The sequence below is a fragment of the Erythrolamprus reginae genome, chromosome 10 (genome assembly GCF_031021105.1).
Source record: "Erythrolamprus reginae isolate rEryReg1 chromosome 10, rEryReg1.hap1, whole genome shotgun sequence".
In the NCBI taxonomy this organism is placed as follows: domain Eukaryota; kingdom Metazoa; phylum Chordata; class Lepidosauria; order Squamata; family Dipsadidae; genus Erythrolamprus; species Erythrolamprus reginae.
This window is the reverse complement of record NC_091959.1, coordinates 384401-409085: the sequence shown is the minus strand read 5'-3', so window position 1 is coordinate 409085 and position 24685 is coordinate 384401. Positions and strand designations below refer to the sequence as shown.

Genomic DNA, 24685 nt, shown 5'->3' with positions numbered 1-24685 from the left:
AATGGCAGGCAGAGGCCCAGGGGCCCTGGAGTGGCCCTGGAACAGGGAGCCCAATGCATCCAGAGGCATTCCTTGGGGGGGGGACTGTGCCTGCAGCCCCTGCCTGCTTGGCTGGGACGTGGCTCTGTTGGGGTGGCCCCTCACGGGAAGAGGGCCCAACTAGCCCTTGATCCCAGCAGCCCTCAGGAGGGGGGTGTACTTGCCTGCCCCTCTTTTGGCTCCCTTTGAGCCCCACCTCCTGGGGGCACTCTTCACACTAATGCTGCCCCCCAATGATTCTCCTTCCAAAAGCCCCCCCCCGGGGGTCTTGGATCTGATGGGGAGGGGGGGCTGGGCTGAGAGGCTGCCTCTCTTGGGGGGGGGATGAGCGCAGGCAGGAAGCTCCCGTTGCAAACCTGAGTCTGCATTGCAAGGGTGGGGGCGTTCAGCACATCTGGCCTGGAGAATGGAGGCATTTTGTCCAGCTGTGATGGGGAGGCAGGACACGTGGTTGCGCCCCTTCCCTGTGGTGGATCTGGGGAGCCCCGCCAGCTCTTCTTGGCAAGGGGGGGCTGTCTGTGCATCCCCCCCTCCCTCCCTCCCTCCCTCCTCGTGTGGCTGCTGCTGCTGGGACAGGCCGGGATAAACAGCCCCCCCTCGGAAGACAAAGCGGGTTGTGAAGGCGGCCGTTGCTCTCCCAGCCGCTCTGTGCTGGGGGGGGGGTGAAGAAGGGCCAGCAGGGAGGGGCTGACGGGGGGGGTGCAGGACCACCAGGGCCCTCCCCCTCCTTCCTCTGTGTAAACCCAGTTAATCACTTTCCGGGCTCCGCTGGGAAGAGGCAGCACAAGCATTGGGGTGGGGGTGGGGGGGGCCTTCTGTGGCTTTCCCTCTCGCACCGCACGGGAGACGGCCAGGTCAGGACGGTGCACAAGTCAAAAAAGTCAAGATGGCAGCTGCAAGAGCAGGACCAAAGCCCCCTCGGCCTGCAGCGGCTGAGGATGATGGTTTATGGTAACCCCCTTTTGCTGCAATGCCTGAAGGCCTGAAGCCCACCACCTTTTGCCCAGGCCAGGAGAGCATCTCTTACTGGGTTTCGTGGGTTGAATTGGTGCCATTTTTCAATTGTTTTAGTTAGCAGTTTTGTGTGTTTCTATGGCTGTCTTTGGTTTTGTGAAGGTTCCAGAGTCCCTTGAAGTTGGGTTGGGCAGCTGCAACGAAGGCCAATGGCTAAGGCAAGACACGGTGGGATTCAGCGCGAAAGCCCCCACCGCCTTCCTTGCTGCTGCTTTTCCTCTGAGCAACTCGGCCAGACAATCGAGTGCAGCCCATGACTGTTCAAACACGGGGGGCTGCTGGAATTGGTGGGGCCTCGGGAGGGCATCCAGACCAACCCCAGCCAAGCGAGGCCAAGCTGGGCAGGCCAAGGGCTGAGCTTTCACCCCATCTGGCAGTCAGCTGACTCAGCGGCTGTTTCCTCTTCCTCCGGACCACCCTCTCCATCCTCCCCAGCCAGCGAGGGAGGCCCGTGAGTGGAACAGCCGTGTCCAGCTCTGTTTGTGCTGGCTGAGCCCCAACGCCAGTCCGAGGCCGGCCGGTGTTTCTGCCTTTGTTCTAAGGATGGCTGGGGGCATCCCCCCCGCCTCCAGCTTGCTTCTTATGTGGAGCTGTGGAGGGGCTTCTGGGGGTGGGGTGGGGGGGGGCTTCTGCTGTCATGCTGGTTCAATGGACTCCAATTTCCGAACTTCACGCAGGGAGTTTCACGTTTTGATTCCTTTCTAAGTTCAATCCACGCTCCTGCCTCACAACTGGGCAGCCTGGGAGCAGCCCCCCTCCCCCCCCCCTGCAAAAGGAAGCCCCACCGTGAGCCCATGGCTGGGCTTGTCTGCCTCGGACCGGGACCTTTCCCGGGGGGGGGGGGGCACGCCCCTCCATGGAGGCTCTTCCGCAAAGGACAAACAGCAGCACCAGGAAAATAAGCTGTGGCCATTAAAGAGCTGCTCCAGCCCCCCTCCTGTCTGCCCCCCTCCTCCCGGGCCCCATGTGGTCCCTTTTGCCAGGAGCAGAGAGGGGGGAGGGGGGAGGCTGCCCGACACGCCAGGGGGCATTGCAGCAACTCAGGCAGCCCAACAGTGCAGGCGAGGGGCAAGGGGATGGGGGCCGTGGGGGAGATGGGCCCTCGGGGCGCCCAGGCAGCAGGAGCCCCCCCACTAGCAGCCAGCCCCTCTTCTGCCCCGGAGACTCCTGAGGGCTCCCCCGGTTGTTCTGACGGAAAGAGTGGAATCCCCCCCGCTCGCTTCCCACCCCCAAGAGTTTATGGGCGTCTCCCTCCTCCGTCCATCCGTCAGCTGGGCTGCCTGCCCCCCCCCTTTGGCCCTGGCTGCCCCACCTGAAAGAAGCCCGAGGTGCCCGCTCAAACGCTGGAGTGTCTCTGGTGGAGCTCTGGGCCCTTGGCTGGCTCGGGGAGGGGAACCGGGAGGGAGGCCCAAAGGGGGGGGGCAAGGCCCAGCCACCCGGTCTCAGGCGGCCCTGCTCCAGACCTTTCATGGGGCCGGCAGCCACAGCCTCCTGGCAGGGAGGGCAGTGGAGTCCCTGGGGGAGGAGAGCCAGGGACCCTCTTGGCTGGCCCCTCGCCCTTCCCGGCCTCCTGGCCTCCCTCCCCATCAAAGCTCTTTTAGTTCTCATCCCTTTCTGCCCGGGTTGTTCCCTTGAGACCCCTCCGGGGGTCCTTTGCGCAAGACTGGCTGAGCCTGGTGGGGAAGGGGGGGAAGCCCAGCCGTCCCGTCCCTCTGGGAGGTGGGGGTGGGCACGTCCTATAGGGGCCGGAGGGGGGTTGTTGAAACCGCCACCCCTCCCCCCTGGACGGCCCCCTGGAGGTTCTTAAAAACGAGCTTTTTCCAGGCAGCTTCTGTGCCTCTTTTGCCTTTTATTCCTAGGGTTCTGCTGGGAATGGTGGTTAATTCGCTTTCGTAGCTTAGCTTTTATTTCCTTATAATTCAATCTTACGAGGTAGCCTCTCATTTTTCTTCCTCATTCCTTGGACCCTGCTGAGAGCCATGAAATTCTGGCAAGACATACGAGCTGTGGCCCACCAGCAGCCCCGGGCAGCCGAATCCGACAGGGAGGAGGCCGATGTGGTGATACACTGCTGACCTGTGAAGCCGGCACCCAAGTCGGGCAGGGAGGAGGCTGGAGAGAGCCTAAGAGGAGCCCTGCTGAATGGGGCCAAAGCCCCTCGAGTCCAGCCTTCTGTGTCACCCAGTGCCCCCCCCCCAATTGTCCACGGGGACCTTGAGCAGGAAGAGAAGGCAGGACCCTCCCTTTCCCTGGACCCCCAACAAATGGGACCCAAGGGAGCCCTGCCTGCCTCAACCAACATAGAGGCGCCACTTGGACGTCTGTTTCAATCGCCACCTATGATGCACCTGGCATCCTCCATGAATCTATCCAACCCTGCCTTGAATCTCTCCCAGCTGACAGCTGTCACCACCTCCCATCAGCCAAGGACCCTCTGGGTCTGGAGTGGACATAGATGGCTCTTTGGGATTATTATTTCGTAGAATTGTGCTGGCTGTTAATGAAGTTGAATTGATAGCTGGGGTTCAGAGACTACAAAGGAAGCTCATTAGTCGTCCTTAATTAGTAAACTAAGGTTTGTACAGACTTTGAGCGGACGGCATCCTTTGTGGTCCGTAGCTGGGGCAGAACAGCACGTTTAAGAAATGACTAAGCAGCAAAGTTGGAGGAAAGGGTCAAGATGAAAGGGCTCCCCAATAAAGAATGCCGTGCGCACGACTAGAGGACACGGCAGGCTCGGGCCAACAGGCCTGAGGTCCTCGTGGCGAGACAAAGAGCCCACACGGGTCAACACAGCTCCCAGCCACCGCCCTCCCTCTCAGGTGGCACCAGTCCGGCCACTTTCCCAGCTGCAGGAAAGCAGAGAAGGCTTCGGGGGCCGCGAGAGGAAGGTCCAGTGGACCTTAGCTGGCTGCGAAGCATTGCTGGCTGCCATGGTCAAGAACCGGCCCAGCGTGGGCAGGAGAGGATGAAGGGCCCCGGTGGCCCCAAGAGCCATGGGGGGAGCCTGCTGGCCGTTAACTCTTGTCAGGCTGCCCCGACTCTTGGGAAAGGGGGCTGGGTGCCCCTTTGATGCCCCAGGGAAGACAAGCCGGCCTATGATGGTCTGTGGAACAAGCCAGCATTCCCCCAGGCAGGCGCCTTTGGAAAGAGCAGCCAGATTCCTGTGTCACATTAAGCCAAGGGATGACTGGGGAGGGGGCTCTGAGTCCAGCTGTGGGGGGGGGGGCTGTTGTGCTGGCTAGGAGGGCCTGTGACTTCCTGGTTGCTTTGGAGTCTGGAGGAGGGGAGGAACCTTTGGTTTCTGCAGTGTGTGTGTGTGTGTGTGTGAATCACCCTTTGGGACCAGTGCTTGGCCGGATCCGGGAGTCTCCCCTGCGGCCCCTCCTGGACCGTCCACTCTCGGCTGAGCCTCCAGGGCTGGCAGAGCTGCAGGGAAGGGGGGGAAGGCTCCTCCTCTTCCTCGCTCCTCCTGGTGTCCAGCTGCAGCCCCCCCTTTTTCCTCGCCCCCCCCGGAGTCCGCCTGCAGAGTGCTGGGCCAGTCAGCCACGGGGATGTCCACTGCCTGCACCAGGCGCCGGTTGTGGGGAAAGTAGGGCAGCAGCTGCAAAGAGGGGGGGCCGGCCAGAGGGCTGCGGAAGAGAACACAGGCCCCCCTGGGCCCACCCGGCACTCTTCCAGGGGTGGGAGGGCTGATGGTTCCAGCCACCAAGGAGGTCCACGTGAGAAAGGCGCCCCCTGGAGGACTCGGGCATCATCCGTGGGGCTCCTAAGGCCAGCGAGGCCAGGCCCAGGCCCCAAGGACGAGGAGGCCTCAGAGCCGCCCTGGAAACCGGCCCCCCCCTGCAGCTTCGGGAGGCCTGAATCCAGGCCAGAGGAGGCCCGGGAGAGGGGGGGTGCTGGGAAGGGGGGCGAGACCCCCAGAGTCTCCAAAGGGATGGCAGGGGCCCCTGGGGACAGCCAGTATCCCACCTGGGTGGGTCCTAAGCCCCCTGAAGTTCAAATCCAGCTGCTGGCTGCCACTGGCATGGAGGGGCCCCTTCTGACCACGCCAAGCTCTCTGCAGAAGCCCTTCTGGGCCCATGGAAATGCCTCTGCCCCTCCGAGGAAATCCGGGGCTGGGGGAGAGCAGACAGGTGCAGCCGGACTTTGGCAGCCCCCAGCTGGCAGGGGGGCTTGGGCCAGGGGGCTCTTCAGGGCCCCCAGAGAGGCTCCCCTTGGGAAAGCAGGCGAGGGGGGGCGCTGGCAGGCCGGGCAGGGGCTGTGCGGGGCCTCCCCAGGTCAGGGGGCTCTGCCCTTCCTCTCTGGCCAGCCGGACCTGGAGTTTTTCACTGGGGGGCTGAAGATCAAACAGGCAAGGTGGACTCTCGGCCGGTGATTTATCATGCGCAGGAGAAGCCTCGGGCCAAAGGGCCGGGAAGGACGGAGCCAGCGGCATTCCAGCCGTCCCTCCTGGCTGCGGAGAGAGCGGCTCCCAAGTGGAGCGGAATTGGGGGCTGCCCCCCCTCTTCCCACGGCTTTGCTTTGTTTTGCTTTTGGAGAGATAAATATTGAGAGAGATCTCGCGTCCTCCCCAAAACGGTGGAGAGCAGCCTGTCCAGGAGCCGATTATGAGCAGGAAGGCTGGGACGACTCTCCTCACCTAAAACAACACAGAGAGGCATCACTCAGGCCACCGGCTGTTGCTGCAGAGGGGCCCGATCCACCAGGAAACTCTCCCAGCAGGGCCTGGTTGGTCTCAAGCTGCTCCCTGCAAGCAGCCCTTGAAACAGGAGTGGGATGAGACCCCTCCCATCAGGTTGGGGGGACGGGTTCTTTCTCTGCCTCCCAAAAGTGGGGGTCCTGAAGTGCTGGGCAGAAAGACCCTCCTTCCTTCCCTCTGACGCATCCCAAAGTGGGTGGGTGGGTGGGTGGCACTTCCCTCTTTCTCTCTCCCCGACCCCTCTTGGGGCTCTGCTGGTGCCACTCTGCCCTGCCCCCCAGGCAGCCCCTCTGCTTCCCCTTCAGCCCTGGGACTCTGCTCAGAGGGGTGGGTGGGTTTCAGGCCGGAACCGCCTCTCTGCTCCCCTGGGGCCTCTGCTCTGGCCATCTTGCAGGCAGGAAGGGCCACGGATTTGGTGGCCACAGACTGCCTGGCACGGGCCCCACGAGCTTATGTGGGTAATCTCCCGTTCAGTGTCCCCTGCGAGCCCCCTCCCCTCAACAACCAGAGTGGGAGTAGGTCTCGGAAACCCTCTCTCTTAGAGGCCGGGCAACTTCAGGCAAGCCCCCCCTGCCCTCCCCCACATCTATCCAAGGGCAGAGGCCAAGACGGGCCTCCTTCTCTCCCCTGGGGGTGGGGGGTGTCTGGGGGAAATGTCACGGAAGGGGTCCCACAGCAGAGGAATTCTCAGGGACCCGGAAGCGTGGAGGCTCAGCCCTTGGAAGCGCCTGCCCAGATTGGGGAGAGGGGGGCTGGAGCGCGGCCAGAGGCACAAGGGCTGACCAGAATGTCGGTGGGATTATGAAATACCTACCAAGGGGAATGCAAGCGGCCACATTTTTTGCGTGTTTTCAAAATTGTCCCAAAAAAAGTACCGTTATGTTCTCCACTCCAGCCGCAGGACGGACGCTTGGGGCCAAACAGCTGCGATTCCTCCAGAAGCCTCTCTGCCATTTGTGCCCCCCCCGCCCCCCCCACAACTCCAGTTTTACAGGTTTGGCCTCAAACCCTCTCAGAGGATCAAGCAGCCTACGAAAAACAAACCACTTTGATGGGACTGAAACTGCAACCAGGAAATTCTGATTCTTCCCAAAAGCTGCACTTTCCCCCTATAGGGGGGGGCGGTGGGGGGGGCAGGCCGTTATTAAGTGGATGCTGACATCCCTTTCCTGTAGGGAAAGAATGTGGGGGGGGGGGGGTCCTTCTTTGAGGCTTAGGGAAACCCGGAGAAAGCCAGGCCCAGGGCCGTCCGTTCCGTGCTTGGTCCCTCTTTGCAAAGTCCTCCTGCTGAGAGAAGGGGCCCAGGGGAGAGCAGGAGGCAGCCCCCCCCTCCTGCCCCCCCCCCCCGAGTCCCAGGCCAGAAGGAGGAGCCGCTGCCGGGTGAGGCTCTTCCCGGGGTTGTCAACAGGCAGCCGTGAAACAGACCGGAAGAGGCTTCTGCACTGGAAGTTCTTCCTTTCGCTTCTTGAAAATTTCTCCAGCCTTAAAACTGGCCGCAATTCCATGGACTGAGAGGGTCAGGGAAAGATGGTGGGCACCAGGTGGCATTTGCCCCCCAGCCAGTTGGAGCCCCTGGGGGCCAGGGGCTCAGCCAGAGCCCGAGGGGGCAGAGTTGGGCCCCCCGAGAGCTATTTGTGTGCCCCCCACCAGCCAGGGCTCTGACCACATAGGATGGCCAACTGTCCCCCTTGTCTTCTCACCCCAAGAGCTGTAACTCCGGCCTCAACCCAAAACACCCATCTTAGCAACTCTTGGGAAACCTGGTTAATCAGTTACTGTCCATATATTGGCCCACACGCACTGTGGCTTAGGGCTGAATTAAGCTGTAAAACCCCCCCGGCTGATTTATGGCTGCAGCCAGCCTTCGTTAACCCTATTTCCAGGGCAATGGTGAGCGCTCCCCCCCTTGAGAAGGAACAATGCCCCCTCTGGCTTCTTCCTCTGGGCTCGGGGGAGGGTTCTATACCAATAGCAACACTTGCTGTCAAATAGCCACCTTGATTTAACGCTGCCCACTACAATGGCCACAATAAATAAGAACAAAGCAAACAAGTGGGACCAAAGCCCCATTTGAGGCTTCGCAGGGATCCCTGTTTGCCCAATGTGTCATCCTTATCCAGGCCGGTGGCATTTTTACGAACTGGCCCTAATGAAAGTCAGATCAAATGTGCAGCTCTCAGCATTTAATCAACGTCCGCTGGACGTTCTTAAAAGTCCTGGCCAAGCCTCATTTATCCTTGAAGAATCCGCCCAGCGGGGGGGGGGGGGGGCTGTGGCATGGCACCACCTGACACCAAGTGCCTGAACCTCCCCAAAAGTGAGTTATTCCAGCCTGAGATTGGGCTTGTAAAGCCGCCAGCTGCTGAATTTCAGGACTTGAAACCTTTCCAAGGAGTCGGGCGAGGGGCTTTGTATGGCGGGGAGAGTAAATATTCCCCCTTTGCAGCCAAATCGAAGGCTGAAGTGAGCTGGCAAAGCCTGAGTTGTGTTTATACAACATTGTGGGACAGGAAGAAGGGAATGTTAACCATTAACAGTAGCAACTCCTCTCCCTGCACGGACGGTGGGCTTCAGGCCTGGCCCCTTTCTGAGAGAGAGGGGGGGCTGCAGCGCTCAGCAGGCCCTGGTGGGGAAGGTCCCCGGGGGCTCTTGGCCTGCTTCTGGCCGGCTGCTTTTGGGAGCGTCTCCCCCAAGGAAAGTGGGAATCCCCTTCAGGGCTTCGGAAGGGGGCCAGGTTTGCCAACACTGGAGGCACCCACCCACCCACCCTCCTCTAGGCCAGGCGCAGCTGAGGCAGCGGGGGCTTCTAAGTTAGGCTGCCACCGGTCCACGTGCACACACAATGCTGCAGAATCGTCCCAGGCAGCTGGGTGGAGCCTCCTGCCATCGCTACCATTTCTAAGAAGGGGTCCGAACCGGGAGCCCCCCACCGCTGAGCCCAGGGTTCCTCCGCCCGTTGCACCAGAGGCAGAATAAGGCAGCCAGGAAGCCGTCCGTCAGAGCAGTCTCTGTGCTGCCTCCCAGGAGGGAACCCCGAAACCAGAGAAAGGGGCCCCTTCCCCTCCCTGGGGCCCTGGTGCAAGGGAGACTACGGCTCCCAGGAGCCCCCGGGGGAACGTCATGGTGGCCGGGGATGCTGGGAAGGGGGGGGCAAGAAGGAGCCTCGGTGGGAGAAGCCCCTCTGGGAGGGAGGGAGGGAGAGAGGGAGGGGGGCTCTCCAGAAGTGGGAGGGGAAGCGCTGCCGTTCAGCCCAAACCCAAAAGGCCTGTGGTTGTTGTTTTGTTGCCGTTGCCTTTTCAGATTTTCATCAACAATGAGTGGCAAAATTCAGAGAGTGGGAAAATGTTCCCCGTTTTCAATCCTGCAACAGGAGAACAGATCTGTGACGTGCAAGAAGCAGACAAGGTAACGGTCAGAGGGGTTTCTAGCCCCCCTCTCATCTCTCCACAACGGTCCTGCGAGGGAAATGGCCAGATGCCAACGGGCTGCCGGCCCCAGAGCAACACCCAGGGACCCTTTGTGGTGGCTGCTTTCGTGTGGGGCCCTCTGGATGCCAGGCGGGGGAGTGGCGGGGGGCTCTTGGGTGGTCTCACCTGTGTCTCCCCTTTGGCAGGTGGACATAGACAAGGCGGTGCGGGCTGCCCGGCTGGCCTTCTCCCTGGGCTCCGTGTGGCGCAGGATGGACGCCTCCGAACGAGGGCGCCTCCTGGAGAAGCTGGCCGACCTGGTGGAGAGAGACCGGGGCCTCTTGGCCGTAAGTCGGGCGGGTGGGCTGATGGCGGGAGGGCTGCCGGGGGAAGCTTCTTCAGCCCAAGCCATCGCGAGCATCGGCTGGCAAGGGTACAGAGACCATCTTGGTCCACCCTGGTCAGCCCCGGTGCCCCCTCCCCCCCGGCCAGGGTGCCCACGAGGCTGCACGGTCCAGCCCACAGCAGCAGCAGAGCACGTGGTGAGGCCCGACACAGTGGTGGCACGGCTAATGTCATTTTCCACACGTCAAGTGCTTTCAACTAAGCCAGCAAACATCTTAATTCCAGCTTTGTGCACACGTAAATCATCTCGCCACCAGCAGACGCTGTGGAATCACCACGGGGGGGAGGGAGGGGCTCGGCCAATCCGTCGGCCGTCTGGATTCGTGGTTCCCCAGGCCAAACCTTTGATTAGTTTGTGCACCACAAATACGGCTGCTGCGCCCCCCCTTCCCCAGCAGGGAAACGACAACGAGGAGGAGGAGGAGGAGGAGGAAGAGGAGGAGGAGGAGCTGCGGGAGGGGCCCTCCTGGGCTTCAGCGGGATTGATGGCTCTCTCTGGCCCAGCGGCTTCCACAGAGGCCTTTCCTCTGCCGCCATAATGGGGGCTCTCAGGAGGGATCTAAGCCGAGGCCGCCAACATTCTATGGGGCTCCTTAAGAGGACTATGGGGATAGCTGCTCAGCCAGCCCCCCCCCCCCCCCCGCGGCTTCCTTTGACGGGTTTGGATCCCCGGTGGGGGAGGGCACGGGAGCAGCCATCTCGGCTGCCAGAGAAGCCCCGGGCAGCAGCGGCTGAGATGGGCATCCTTCAGCACCCGCCCGGCTCTCCCTGGGGGGACCCTCTTGGGGAGCTGCCCCCTGGCACCGAGCGGGCGGCTGGGCAGGTCTTGCCCTGTGCCAAGGCCCAAAGGCTGCTGGGAGGGACTCGGTTGGGGTGGCTCCCAAAGAGGGCTTTTGTGGGAGGGCCCTCCCCGCTTTCCAGAGGTCCATGTCAGAAAACTGTGGCCAGAATGGCTCAGCAGTGGCTGGCCACGATGCCCCGTGGTGGAGGCTGCCTGTCCTGAGCAGCCCCCTTGGCAGCCCCTCAGGATTTTGGCCTTGCGAGTGGGGCCTCCAGAGGAATCACATGGGGTCCCAACTGGCCTTGACCCGAATGCCTGCTTGTTAGGAGGTTTTCCTGCTCTTAGGTGGGTGGGTTGGCAGCCCTGGGAAGCCCCCCGCCCCTTCTCTGCCCACCCTGAGGGCATGCGGGCTTGGTCAGAGTGTTGGCAGGGCAGCACTGACCGCCTGCAGAGCCAAGACTCTGTCTGACCAGCTTCCCTGCCGGACGCTCCTCTCTCACGGCTCTTCCTGTCCCCAAGCCGAATCCTCCACCGGGCCCCTCTCTGCTCTCGGCCCCACAGACCATGGAGTCGCTGAACAGTGGGAAGCCCTTCCTCCAGGCCTTCTACGTCGACCTCCAGGGCGTCATCAAGACCTTGCGGTACTTTGCCGGTTGGGCAGACAAGATCCACGGACTGACCATCCCAGTGGGTAAGTCAGACTCTGCCCCGCCCCCCTTCTGTCAGTGGCGTGTCTCCGGTGCTGCCTTCCGGCCCCTCCCCTCCCCCACCTCTTCTCCAGCTCCGAGCCCAGCGGTCTATCCTTCCTGAGAGCATCCTTAGAGCTGGGCCATGGGCACCGGCCACTTGTCCCCTGTGAGTGGACGCACGCAGGGCCATCCTCTGCCAGGGGCCCCCATTCCATGGCTCTTGGTTCTCTGGAGCAGGGCCTGCTTGCCGGACTCTCCTTAGCACCCAGGCTCTCTGTGTGTGTCCCCCCCAGGCGTAACCCCCTTCGCCTGAGCTGGAGAAGGCGGCTGCTGAGGCCACAGAGGGCCTGGTGCTTTCCGGCCCTGGTTTAAAGCAGAGGATCCTTCGAGTCTCAGTGGTTTTATGGAAACCGTAAAACGTTCAGCGCTGCCTGCTCAGTTTCCACCCAGTTGGGCCATTCGCAGCCGCCGAAAGATCAACGGTTGGGCAAAGCGGTCTGTTTCTGTCGCAGGCTGTTACTCGGCCTCACCAACACCCCTTTTATGGTGCACATCAGGTGGGCAGGCAAGGTAGCGAGAAGGGGGCCGGCTTCATTCTCCCTCCTGCCCAGAAGCCCTCCTGCACGAGGGCAGTCCACGAAGGTGACCCCTTCAACTGCAGCACCCGAGAGGGAAGAAAAGGGGCCCCCAAGGGCCACCTCGAGCTCTGGAAGTCCCGGGGGGTTGGGCCCCATCTCAGGCCAGGAGCGGCCCTGGAAAGGGGGCCCCTGAGTGGCCCAGCTGAGCCGGGCAAAACCGGACAGCAAACCAGCTAATCCAGCCCCAACCTCCGGGGCCCCTTAAGGGAAGTCCCAAATGCCCCCCCCCCCGAGGCAGGTTTCCAGGTGGGGCCAGGGCTGGGGGTCCTTCCTCTTTAGCTGAGAGATGGAGCCCCCCCCCGGGCCGTTTCTGCAGGGCTTTTCTCAGTGGAAGGAGCCGGAGAGGGTTTGGCTGCCCACTCAGGCCCCCTCTATTGGGATTCCTTTTCCAAAGAACGTCTCCGAATGGCAGCCCTGGCACAGCCGGACACAAGCTGCTTCTGGTTGGGCTCAGCTCCCAGACCTCCCTTGGGGGGGCGAGGCAGCCCCGACCCAAGAAACAGCTGGCTGCAGCTGCCCTGCCTTGTCTGGCCTACCCAGATGGCCCTGGCTGCTGACCGACCTACCCAACAGGAGGATTGGGCTCTGCTGCCTACTTTTATCTCCTAATTAGCCTCCCTGCCCCCCTTCTGTGGGGTGGAAGCTTCCCATATCTGCTCTGGCTTCCTTCCTCCACTGCCCCCTTTTGTTTTGGCTGATAACTGGCCGGTCTTTGTGTGGCCCCTCGGGATGCCTTGAAACCATCACTGCCCACCAAAGTGGATCCCAGCCGGCCAGGCCGATTGACCCTCTTTCCCGCAGCCCCCTCCCCAGATTATTCAGCAGAAGGAGCAGGCGATGCCTGGGGGCTGGCAGGTGGGGCTCTTCTCGGAAGCCCTCTGGGGAAACCCCCTCCCCCCTGCCCCTCCCGCCCCTCCTGTCCTCTGGGCTGAGCCGTGGGGCCTCCCCCGTGCTAAAGGACCCCGAGGGGGAGGGGCCCCGTTCAGAGCAGAAGAGCCCCAAAGCCCACAGACCCAGCCGGCAGTTCGAGGCCTTGGGCTGGTGGGTCCCTGGTGGGCGGCTGGGGGGCTCTGGCCGAAGGGAGATGGGAGGGCTGGCTTGGGGCTGGAGGTGCCCCTCCCCTCCCTGCAGCGGCCCCCCTTGGGGTGCTGGTGAGAGTCAGCAGGCCCCTCTCTTCCAGATGGAGACTACTTCACCTTTACGAGGCACGAGCCCATCGGGGTGTGTGGGCAGATCATCCCGGTGAGTCCCCCCCCCCTCCGTTTTCATTGGGGTCGGCTCCCTTGAAGGGGCTCCGGCCGGCCGGGGTGTGTTTCTCATTAGAGGCGGGGGGAGCGCGCAGCCATCGGCCCCCCTTCTTCTCCTCCCCCGGCTTGTTCGCCCGTCTTAATAGAGTTTGGGAGCCGCCTTATTCGGGGAGCCTCCAGCCCCACCGTTCCCAGGACCCGAGTGAGCAAAGCCAAACAATCCAGCAGCCTTTGGTGGCGGTTGGCCAAGCGAGACTCACTCACGCGGGGAGGGGGAAGGGAAGGGAGGGAAGGAGGGAGGGAGGGAAAGAGAGAGGAAGAAGCAAAGGAAGGAGGAGGAAAGGAGGGAAAGGGAAGAAGGGAAGGGAAGAAAGGAAAGGAAAGGAAAAGAAAGAAGGGAAGGGAGGGAAGGAGGGAGGGAGGGAAAGAGAGAGGAAGAAGCAAAGGAAGGAGGAGGAAAGGAGGGAAAGGGAAGAAGGGAAGGGAAGAAAGGAAAGGAAAGGAAAAGAAAGAAGGGAAGGGAGGGAAGGAGAGAGGGAGGGAGGAGAGGGAGGGGAAGAAAGAAGGAAGGAGGGAAGGAGGGAAAGAGAGAGGAAGAAGCAAAGGAAGGAGGAGGGAAGGAGGGAAAGGAAAGAAGGGAAGGGAAGGGAAGGAGAGAGGGAGGGAAAAGGAAAGGAAGAATGAAGGAAGGAGGAGGGAAGGAGGGAAAGGAAAGAAGGGAAGAGAAGAAAGGGAAAGGAAAGGAAAAGAAAGAAGGGAAGGGAAGGGAAGGGAGGGAAGGAGAGAGGGAGGGAGGGAAAAGGAAAGGAAGAAAGAAGGAAGGAGGAGGGAAGGAGGGAAAGGAAAGAAGGGAAGAGAAGAAAGGGAAAGGAAAGGAAAAGAAAGAAGGGAAGGGAAGGGAGGGAAGGAGAGAGGGAGGGAGGGAAAAGGAGAGGAAGAAAGAAGAAGGAGGGAAGGAGGGAAAGGAAAGAAGGGAAGGAGGGGAGGGGAGGGATGCCGTCCTGGAGGGATTTCACCTTTTTTCTCCCATAAGCCCAAAGGGTTGGGGACCCCAGCAAGGAGCCCGTGGGTGCCACGCCTTGTGGCTTTTCCCCTGATAGGCGCCAGGGTAGCCAGGCCAGCCCTCCGAGGGGGGCCGGGCGGGGGGTCTGTTGAGCCCTGTGGCTGAAGGCCCCCCTACCCCCTTTCTCGCCAAGCAGAACCGCAGCACCTCAGCGGTGTCTTTTGGGCAGGATGGGTGCCGGGGGGCCCGCGAATGGAGCTGGGCTCCCCCAGGGTCCCCTGTCCCAGTCTGTGGGGCATCTGCTCCGCCTCCTGGGCCCCATTTCCTGCGAGCACTTCCGGGCAACCAAGTGCTCCTTCTGGGCAAGGCTGCCCCATGTGTCCACATCAGGGGGGGGGGTGTCTACCAGCTCTCCCCCGGGTGAACCAGGAATTGAAACCCACCGCTGGTTCCCATCGCTCTGCTCAAGTTGCCAGAGCACGGAGGCAGTGGAGGGCCGTGGGGCAGTCCATGGGGCAGGACCACAGCGTTGATTTGCCTGCCCCCCACGACCCGATCCCTCCGGTCACCTGACTCGGGCTTCCTGTTCTTGATGCGCTGACTGACTCACAGCCAAAGCCTTTGGCTCACAAACACCCCCCCCCCCCCGCAGTGGAACTTCCCCCTCCTGATGTTCGCCTGGAAGATCGCGCCCGCCCTCTGCTGTGGCAACACGGTGGTCCTCAAGCCGGCCGAGCAGACCCCGCTCACCGCCCTGCACCTGGGCACCCTCATCAAGGAGGTAAGGCCCCCACCCGGCCCCCGCCCGGCCCCCGATCTCCCCGGCCTCCTCTCAGCCCTGCTCCCTCTCCCCCCTCCCTCCCTTGACAGGCGGGGTTTCCTCCTGGCGTGGTCAACATTTTGCCCGGATTTGGACCCACGGTGGGGGCAGCGATTGCTTCGCACGCGGGGATTGATAAGATCGCCTTCACGGGCTCCACAGAGGTAAGAGTGGGTGCTGCGATGGGGGTGGGGGGGTGGGAGGGGAGAAGGCAGCATCCCCCCATCCCTGCCCCCCTGGCACTGGCATTCAGGGACGAAGGACGCTTCCAGGAGACACAGACACACGCAACCCTCATGCCCAGGAGAGACAGGAGGACTGGGGGGTGAGGGGGGGCTCCCTAGAGCCTGGTGTCCTGGTGAATTTGAGGAAGAGTTCCGGCACGTGTTTGCTTCCAACGGACCCTCGCACAGGCGAGTGTGGGAAGGAAATGCAGAAAGGGTCAGAACTGCCCATTGCAGCCAAAATAAATGTTCCCGGTCACTGCAGAGGGCTTTCGGTTTGAACAGGTGCTCAGAATTAAAATGCTCCGGATTTTGCCCAAATTTGGCATTTGCTTTGAAAAGCTGGTCGCAGGGAGTGGGAAGCATTGGGGGGTGGGACAAAACCCCTTCAAGCGGAGCAGCTGGAATATTTTACTCCAGCCCGAGTGTCGACTGCTCCGGGTTGGTTTTCATTTCCTGTCCGGTGGAATTCTTGGAGTGGCAGGTCAGCCGAGTCCCTTCCAGGTAGTTCCTTGGCCTGCTGGGCCCCGAGAAGCCCCCCTGCCTTCCCCACAACCCCCTGCCAGGCTCTGTGGCTGCCCCACAACCGCCAGTCTCGGCCGGAGCGACAGGCGGAAGAGGCCCATGGACGGGGCTGGGCCCCCTCCTGGAGAAGGCTGGCTGGTCCTCCCCCGGGGCTGGTGGGCGAGAGGGAGGGCCCCGCCCCCTGCAGCCCCTTCCCGCCTTCCCTCTGCTCACCCCTCGCCAGAGGCATCCTTGACGCAGGGCCCAAGCCTGGAGCCCTCGGCCCAGAATTCCTGGACTGCACAGGAGGAGGCGTTCGGCCGGCACAGCTTCTACCGGAAATTCTCCAGCCGTGCTGCTGCCCCCTCGGTGGGCTTGCCTGGAAAAAGGCCCCACCCAATTCAGGCGGTTTCTGGTGGACCCAGGATCTCTGCCTGGGCCGGGAACTGGGCTGGCCGTCCTGCAGGTCAGCCAGAGTGACCCCTGATCGGCCCTCAGCCCACTAGGGAGGGGCGCAGGCTTGGCTCGGCCTTTCCAGCCTCCCAGGCCCCGTCCCCCCTCCTCCCCCACTGGGCACCAGGATGGGGGGATGCCCCTCCTGGCATCCTTTGATGTGCAGGGCCGGTGGCCCCCGAGCCCCTCACGGCCAGGGACCGTCTTCCCCAAACTCCCTAGTCATGGGTCACTTCCCCACACAGAGTTGCCCCCCCCCCATCGCCCGCTTTCATCTATGGCTCATTAGAGACAGGGCTGCAGAGCAGTCCAAGGCGGCAGCCCTGACACACACACACCCGCATCATGAACGGGCCCCCTTCAAGGCCCCCCCCTTCTCCTTTGCCTCCTGTGGCCGGTTTCCCTTGCAAAGCAGCCTTGGGAGGAGCTGGGCCTGGGGGAGGTGGGGGCTGCTTCCTGCCCCTCTCTTCTCCTTGGATCTTGGTCCTTCGGCTGCTTGGCCCCCTTGCTGTTTCGGACTTGCGCCCCCTTTCCCTGGGCCCCCAATGGAATCAGGGTGGCAAGGCTAGGGGCCAGGTTGGGGCTGGGGGCCTGGCCCACCTTGCTGCCCCTGTGGGTCGTCTCCCTGCTCCCCAGCCCCCCCCCCCCCGGGCTGGTGCCTTCTGCCCCCTTCCCACCGCTGAGGGGAGGGGGCCCATTGCCAGGGAGGCGAAAGGGAAGTGTGGGGCTGCGGAGCAAAGAGGGGGAGCATCCAGAAGGAAGACCCTCCGTGAGACCCCTTGAACCACAGGATCACGAGGGGCTTCTGCTCCGCACTTCCTAAACCTAGTTGCAAAAGGAGACGCCACAAACTCTCCGAAATTAGGAGGCCTCGCAGGGCGGCTCTTAGGCCTGGCATCTGGTAGCCACAACCACCACTGGCCCTTTGTAGAATTCTTTGCCTTGGTCGGCGGCTCTTGGGAACCGGCTGCCGGATTACTGGACTAGCCTGACCTGACCGGATCCCTTCGGACAAGCCAGCCACACACGCCCAGGTTTGCTCTGGAGGGCAGGCCCGGGTGTCATTTTGGGGGGCTGGAAAGCGCTGATTCATCCTAGGGGGCCACACTGGGGTCGGCTCCCCTTCTTCGGAGAGCTTCGTAGATTTCCCGCGCTTAGCTGGAGTTTCTGTCCCAAAGCCGCTGCGTTGCTGTTTCCAAAGATGATTTAGGCTTCCCCGCCCCCATTCTGTCCCCTGTAGACAGAAACCCTAGACTCCTCTCGGAACAATTGAAGTCTGGTCCAAGTTTACTTTCCCTCGGCCACACGATACGGCTTGTGTGCGGAGGTGAGTGGTGGGGGTCTGGGTGGAGCAGTGGAGACACACCCCGGTCAGCTGGACGCCTCCTGTTGTTGCGGAGTTGCGTCTCCTTTTAATGGTTTTGGGGCTGGGCCCGAGCGGCTGAGCCAGGCAGCTCCGGATCAAAGGCTGGGAAAGGCTGCGCTTGGACCGGTGTTTTCTTTATGCCGTGAGGAGATGAACAAAGCAGGAGTTCGTCATTAGTCAACAAGATACAGGGCAGGACCATCAAAGCAAACGACAGGAGAGGCCAAGATTGGTTCACGCCAGGCAAATGTCCGGAGCAAACAGCTGTCTCACCGCTGACCATCGCTGCCCTTCCCAGCAGGCCCCTCCTGCCTCTTTGCCAGAGCCCGGCCAGCCGGACACTCTGGGGAAAGCCGCAGGGCACCTTTACTGGACCATCCGGAGCCACGATGTCCTCTCCGGGGGGAGGGAGGAATCTCCGCACGAGTCCTGGACCTCCTCCCCAATTGTGGCAGTCAGTCGTCCCCAGTGGCCACCTGAGTGGGGCTTCCATGCGAGGCAAGGCAGGGTCCCCCCACCGTGGAAGCCCAGGACCCACTTGGGAGTTGGTGGTTGGCGCCAGGGAAGGAGGCTCCTCGTGCCAAGGGAAGCTGCGATGCCCAGAGGGCCCCCGTCTCAGCCTCCAACCCCAACGTCCGGACAGAGCCTCCACCTGGGCCCTGACAGCTCTTGCTCAGGCCCCCACCCTCCCTGGCGGCACCCCAATTCCAAGTGCAGGGGGGGCAGAGGGCCCCGCCTGGGCTTTGTGGCAGCTGGTCTGGCAGGATGAGCTGAGCCGGGCGCCAACAGCTGACCGGTACAGGGAGCAGATTTCCACGTTGTCCCCAGGGTGGGGGCCATGTTTTCTGCCCAGCCAGTGGCCCCCTCCTGGAGGCTGGCATAAGCCTGGCGCCCTTCACAGGGCTCCGGGGGGGCGTCCGATACCTGTGGGGGAGGCCTTTGGCCTGGGCTGCCTTCCTCCCTTGGAGCATCACCGTTTTCCATTCAACCATAAGCCTCCAAAGCAGCTCAGCACAAATTTAAAACAGAATTTTTAACCAATTACAAAGAAAGCAACTCAAAACAAACTGGATCAAAGAACAATACGAATGAATGAGGGTAGAGAACAAATAGGATTTTGACCCCCCCTCCCCCCCTCCCGAAATTGCATTTGTTTATTGGGCTGAAGCCAGAGAAACCTCCCTCTGCGCGAATCCCACCAAGGGGGGGGGGTCCTCCAAACTCTGACCCAACGCGAAGGGCCGGTCTCTTGGGGGAAGGGCTCTGTCCCAGCTGAGAGGGTCCCCTTCTGCTCCCCCCCACACGTGTCCTCCTCCGTGGCTTCGTGGCCAGAGCTGCTCCAATCTGCTTCCCACCCACCCAAAACAGGGATGTGGGGGGGGGAGGGGAGCGGCACTGAGCCTCCTCCCCCTTCTCCCCCCTTCCAGGTGGGCAAGTTGGTCCAAGAAGCGGCCGGCAGAAGCAACCTGAAGCGGGTGACGCTGGAACTGGGCGGGAAGAGCCCCAACATCATTTTTGCGGACGCAGATTGTAAGTCGGCCCCTCCTCAGAACAAGCCCCCCCTCTTTGTAGAACATAGGAAATGGAGAAGTAATAGTATTTGAAGCAAAAAGAGACGAAACAAAGGCCAGGGGGGAGAGAAGGAAGAGGTGGATTTTATAGCAATTACAAAGTGTAAACTCTTATTCTAGGATCGCAGCACGACTGACATGTTTTAGCAATCTCACTTTTTCTAACCCTCCAAATCCTCCCTCCAAAGGAAGCGGGAGGGGTCCGTTCAGGAGTGGGTCCATTGTGGGCAGTGCTGGTACTGACCACCACAAGCAGCAGCCCTGCCTGGACTCTGGGAACCCTCCTGAGTTCTGCCTGGCCCCCCTTTGGAGGGCCCCTCCCCGCCTCAAGCCACAGGGACCACCAGACCCCCCCCGGAGGGCCAGGCAGGGGGTGCCGGGCGACGGCTCAGGGGTCCCTCTGCCCTTGCAGTGGAGCAGGCGGTGGAGCAGGCCCACCAAGGGGTCTTTTTCAACCAAGGCCAGTGCTGCACGGCGGCCTCCCGCGTCTACGTGGAGGAGCCCATCTACGAGGAGTTTGTCCGGCGGAGCGTGGAGCGGGCCAAGAGGAGAGTCGTGGGCAGCCCCTTGGACCCCACCACCGAGCAAGGGCCACAGGTGGGTGGGCCCGGCCCTGGGCCGGGGCAGGGAGGGGAAGGGGCCACGGAGCCAGTGGTGCCAAAGAGCCCCCTCCCCCTCTTCTCTTGAGATCGGCGAGAAGCAGTACAACCGGGTCCTGGAGCTGATCCAGAGTGGCGTGGCCGAGGGGGCCCAGCTGGAGTGCGGGGGCCGAGGGTTGGGGCGCAAGGGCTTCTTCATTGAGCCCACCGTCTTCTCCAACGTGACGGATGACATGCGCATCGCCAGGGAAGAGGTACCCCCAACTCCCCCCTCCCCCCGCCCCCCAGGCCGCCTTGTGGAGCTCCGTCCAGCATCTGCCTGGCTTCCTGGAAGGGCCACCCGGGGACGTCGGAGCCTCCCTCCCCCACCTCCCCGGCCCCAAGGAGGCTTCCCTGGGGGCTTCTCAGCCTCGCGGCCGGGGTCTCCTGGGCAGCTGGGTGTGTCGTTTCTGGGGCCCGCCCTTTCCTGCCCTGCCATTGTTCCAGTCTTTTCCGTTGCCCCCGGCTGAAAGTTCTTGTGCAATTAATTGTGTGGCCTCCTTTCCCGGGTGCTGGAGGGCGACATACGAATCCTTGTTGTTCCCCTCAATGACTCTGCCTGTCTTCTGTCACCCCCCCCGGCCCCCCATGCAGATCTTTGGGCCTGTGCAAGAAATCCTGCGGTTCAAAACCCTGGAGGAAGTGATCGAGAGAGCCAACAACTCCGACTTCGGGCTAGTGGCTGCCGTCTTCACCAGGGACATCGACAAGGCGCTGACCGTCTCCTCCGCCATGCAGGCGGGAACCGTCTGGTGAGGCTCGGAGGGAGGCTGTGCGAGGAGCTGGCAGGTGAGGCGGGGGCTGCCCTCATGCCCCACTCCCTCTTTCCCTCCAGGGTCAACTGCTACAACGCCTTAAATGCCCAGAGTCCTTTCGGGGGCTTCAAGATGTCCGGCAACGGAAGAGAAATGTAAGTGAGGCCATTCTGGATGGGGGCTGGGCTTGCAGGGTCCGAGCAGAGGATCCTGCGGCTTCCCAATCAAGGTGAATGGCGGGGTGGGGGACTGCTGGACAATGGGGTGAGCCCATTAGGATCCCTTTTTTTCCTTGAACCGCCCAGCTGGACAAGAGTGGCCGGGCTCCTCCCCCCTTCCTCCAGGGAGGGAGGCTGCCTTGGGGCCGTGGGGAGGGGGCATCCCTGGCCCAGGCTGTGAGTGCTGGCTGGGGGGCCGCGGGGCTCAGGGCCTTGACTCCTCCTCTCCCTTCTGTGGCCAGGGGAGAGTGCGGCCTGCGAGAATACTCGGAAGTGAAGACGGTGACCATCAAGATCCCCCAGAAGAACTCCTAAGAAGGGGAGGGGGAGGAGGGGGGGCTCCCCAGGCCTGACCCCCTCTGCCTCTCTCAGAAGGGACTGAGCGCTGAGCGGGAAGGCTGGGGGGGGACAACGAGGTTTGGGGGGGTTTAAAAAAGCATCTCACCCAAGTTCATTCTTCGGCTTGAGGGATTCTTCTTCGCTGCTGACCCTGCACCCCTTTGACCCTTTGAAGGACGCCTGAGCTGGACGGCCATTGCATGGCCAACGGGGCTTCCCAGGGAGGAGGGGCAGGAGGCTGTGCATTCTGGGCAAGGGGCATCTTGTGGCCTGGGGAGGGTCTGCTAGCTCCACTTCGGGGGGAGGAGCTGGGGGCCCAGCCAGGTGGGGTTTCTGGGGGGCTTTGGAAAAGCAGCAGCCAGCCTCTCTCCCGCCTTCCCCCATGGCTCACCGGGAGGATCCCCCTGCTGCTTCCTGAAAGGGGCTTCCCGGAGCCCCCCTGGACGCCCCTTGCCTGGCCCCCAGTGGCCCCCTCATTGCCCAGGAGGTTCTTCCCCCCACCCCCTTTGCCCCAGGTGCCCCTCCCCCCCAAAACCTCTGCTGACTGACAGCCTCCAGAGGCCGGAATGGGGAGGGGAAGTCAGAGGGCGGCAGGTGGGGCCGGGTTACGCCCACAGGGACCTTTGTCCTCCTCCTCCTCCTCCTCCTCCTCCTTGGCTGCTTTCTGCTGGAAATGACCAGGGACTTTGGCCAACTCACCCAGTGGCCCCCTGGAGCCCCCCCGGTCATTCTGGCTGGGCCGCTGGGGGCCCCTGGGGAGAGTGCAGCCCTTGTCCAGCTTTGGCCAGGCTTCCCCAGAACACCCAGAGGCCGAAGGGGCTAGGCTGAGCGGTCACTCTTGGGCTGCATTGGGCCTCTTGGGGGGAGGACCGCTGGCACACTCGGCTGCCCCTGGGAAAGGGGTCTCCCGAAGGGGCCTGTGCCCGAAACACCCGGCCTCTCTGGAGTCAGGCAGCACCGGGGCCTCCAGGGCTCCCCACCCACCCACCCACCCAGCCACGTGGCCCTGGACAGCAGGCGTTTCCTAGACAAGCCTCCCTGCGTGTGTGCAGGCACTCTCCGTTGCCACCTGCCTGGCAGAGGGGAAGCTGCCTCTGGACCCCCCGCCCCCCCCCTCTGGACCCCCCCGGGCCCCCCCTCTGGAGCCTCCCAGCGTTTTCCACCAGGGATGCTCCTGGGGGTCCCGGTTCCCCTTCTCTGCCGGTGGTGAAGCACAAGCAAGAAACGAACCGTCTTCCCAACCTGGATGTCGCGTCCTGTTGTGTTGTAGCAGAAGGTTGTGGGCTTTTTTGTGTGTGTTAATGTTCTAAGAAATTTGTCTTCTTGTTCTGTCCCATGTTTCTCTTCCTCTCGCGCATCAATAAGCATTTATACTCTATACTCCACATGATATGTGCGGCGTCAGTGTGTGTAACTCCAAATAAACAATGATTGTTGAGAAACAAAACTGAAACGTTAACCAACGGCTGGGTTCAGTTTCAAGGTTGCTTCAGTCTCGGGGGGGGAGGTGTCTCTTGACTTCACCTGAACTCTGGCAAACAGCCGTGATGCCCCCCCTCCTGGGGGGAAAACCTCCCTTCCCTCCAAGGGGGCTGCCCACTTCTCTCCCCAGTGGGACCCCCCACCCCACCCGAGCCAGCCGAGGCCGCCTTCTCTCCCAGTAGCAGTATTTTCCTTTCAGAACCGAAGTGGGGGGAGAGCAGATTTCAGGGGGGGGGGGGAGTATTATTGCAGCTGCATTTTAAAAAAGGAATCGGGGTCCAGGCCAGGGGAGACTCATCCTCACCCACTGTGGCCATCAAGTTAAGCTATCAGCGAAAGTGAATCATCGCGGCCTCTGGAGCGAGTTGGGGCTTCTCCGCAGGACTCTTGGAGACAGTTTTAAGAAGGGGGGGCTTTGTTTCCTTTGTGGATGAAGTCACGAGTATGAGTGCTGCCGGTCCTTCCTCCCTTCCCCCCCTCCGTTTGAGGGCCCAGGAGGACGGGGAGAGAAAAGCCTCTGCCTGGTGACACCGGGGGGGCCCTGGGGGGGGAGGGCAGAGACACTCCAAGGCAGCCCACAGCCGGGCTCACCTTTGGGCATCCCGCCCCTCCTGTCCAAGGGCCCCTCGTGGCCTCCGCAGCCCCCTGGGGTTCTCCAGGCGCAGCCCGGGAAGGGGGCCTGCCAGGCAGCCGCCCAGGAGCCCAGCCGGGGCCAAGAGCCCGGTGCGGGGGGGCGTTTGGGGCCCTCGGGGGCTGCCTGGCCTTGGGAGGAGGCTCTGCGCAGCTGCTCCTCACTCAGCAAAGGTAAATGGGGAGCAGAAACATTCCCCGAACCTGCCCCACTTCCAAGGCCCCTCGCAGTCTGTCCCTTTGCCAAAAGAGCCGGGATGAGGAGGAGGCTGCTCCCAGGCTCTCCGGCCAGTCCGGCTGCATTTGATGTGTTAATGGCTTCGATGCTGCCAGCAGCACAAACATTGCGCAACAGCCCCCTGCCCGCCCCCCCCCCCCCCGCCTGCCCTCCCAGGCGCTTTGCCTCCTTCGGGAAGAGTGTCCCTCCAGGCCTTCTGCCGTGGCTCCTCTACGTGGGAAGGGGGGCTGACCTGGAAAGCACGGGGGTGGGGGGGAGGCCTTTAAAGGCGGGAGCAGGGGTGGGGCCGGAGGTGGAGAAGCCCCTCCCCATGCAAAGCTCCACCCCGCAGGCACCTGGCCATGGAAACCTTCTGGGCTTGGCTGGCCAGCAGCCTCCCAGTCCAGGGTTGACGTGAGCTGAGATGCTTCCGTTGCTTTTCGATGATCTGGTTGATCCCGTCCGTGTCTTTGCACCTGGAAGGCATCCAGAGGTGGATGGATCCTTTCTGAGAGGCAGGAAGATGGCCAGCCTGCCGACCCAAGGTGACCCCAAGGGGTCCAGGGGCTCGAAGCGCTGGGCCGTCCTTGCAACCGGCCTCCAAGTCCAGCAGCAGCTGCCATGGGGCTTCTGGTCCTCCACTGGACGCCCCTGCTTAGCCACATCTTAAGAGAGCCACTCGAGGGGCCCCACTGGCCCGGGTCTCCTTTGGGATCTGCCTTGAAGGGAAGCGGGAACAGGCCTGGACATAATGGCCCAGCACCAATTTCTCCTTCCATAGCAACTCATTGGAACAAAAACCAGAATTTAAAATCCGAAGGGCCCCCAATCCCACCTCTCCTCTGGGGAAGAATGGCGGGGGGGGGGGGGGGGCTTCCAGAGGAAAGGATCGGAAGGCAGCAGGGGGGGCAGCCCTGCTACTCCAGCCCAATCAAGTCAGACCCCCACCCAGTTAGAGTCTCAGCCAGTCCCCTCTCGTGTTACTCAGCGGCCGCTGCTCTCACTGGCCCTTCAGAAGCAGGAGGGCCAAGCGGGGACCAGGTCCCCTCCCTCCTGGCCGGCCGGAGACAGGGGCAGCCTCAAGGGATCCACTCCCACCCGGGGCACCTGCTTGACCGCAGGACCGGGAGGATGGTGGGCCTTGGGGTGCCTCCAGGTTCCTCGGCCAGATGGCAAGAGCCCCCGTGGCTCCCTCCAGGATTCAGCCGTGCCTAGAAGAAGAGGCTCCTTGCCAGGGAACGTCCTTCCGGAGCATAAACCACGGAAGACAGCGCCATAAATCTTCCTGACTGGCCAGGCCTGGGAGAGCCAGAAGTTCAAAGCGGATGGCGGGGAGTCCGGCAGGAACAACATTCACAGGCAGCCAGGATCAAGTCCGCCCCACGGAGGTCTTGGGAACGCCACGGCCGAATGGGAGGCCTGGGGAGGTCAGCTCGGTGCCTGAGGGGCCAGAAAGCCCAGGGAGCAAGGACCACGCAAGGACCACGCCGGCCTCCCGAATGCCCCTCATACAGCCCTGGAGAGGTCAGCCTGTGCAAGCCTA

General features: G+C 62.4%; 1 protein-coding gene across 1 annotated transcript in view; it reads left to right on the top strand.

The window, feature by feature from the left end:
• The window catches only part of ALDH1A2 (aldehyde dehydrogenase 1 family member A2), a 25189-nt gene extending 2929 nt beyond the window's left edge, over positions 1–22260 (top strand). Inside the window, 12 exon segments of the mRNA XM_070762237.1 lie at positions 9056–9160; positions 9369–9509; positions 10910–11039; positions 12856–12917; positions 14578–14706; positions 14796–14909; positions 18720–18822; positions 19276–19460; positions 19552–19716; positions 20096–20253; positions 20337–20411; positions 20717–22260. Of these exon segments, the coding sequence (XP_070618338.1) occupies positions 9056–9160; positions 9369–9509; positions 10910–11039; positions 12856–12917; positions 14578–14706; positions 14796–14909; positions 18720–18822; positions 19276–19460; positions 19552–19716; positions 20096–20253; positions 20337–20411; positions 20717–20789 (1440 nt within the window). The 3' untranslated portion in view covers positions 20790–22260.
• Positions 22261–24685: the final 2425 nt, after the last annotated feature.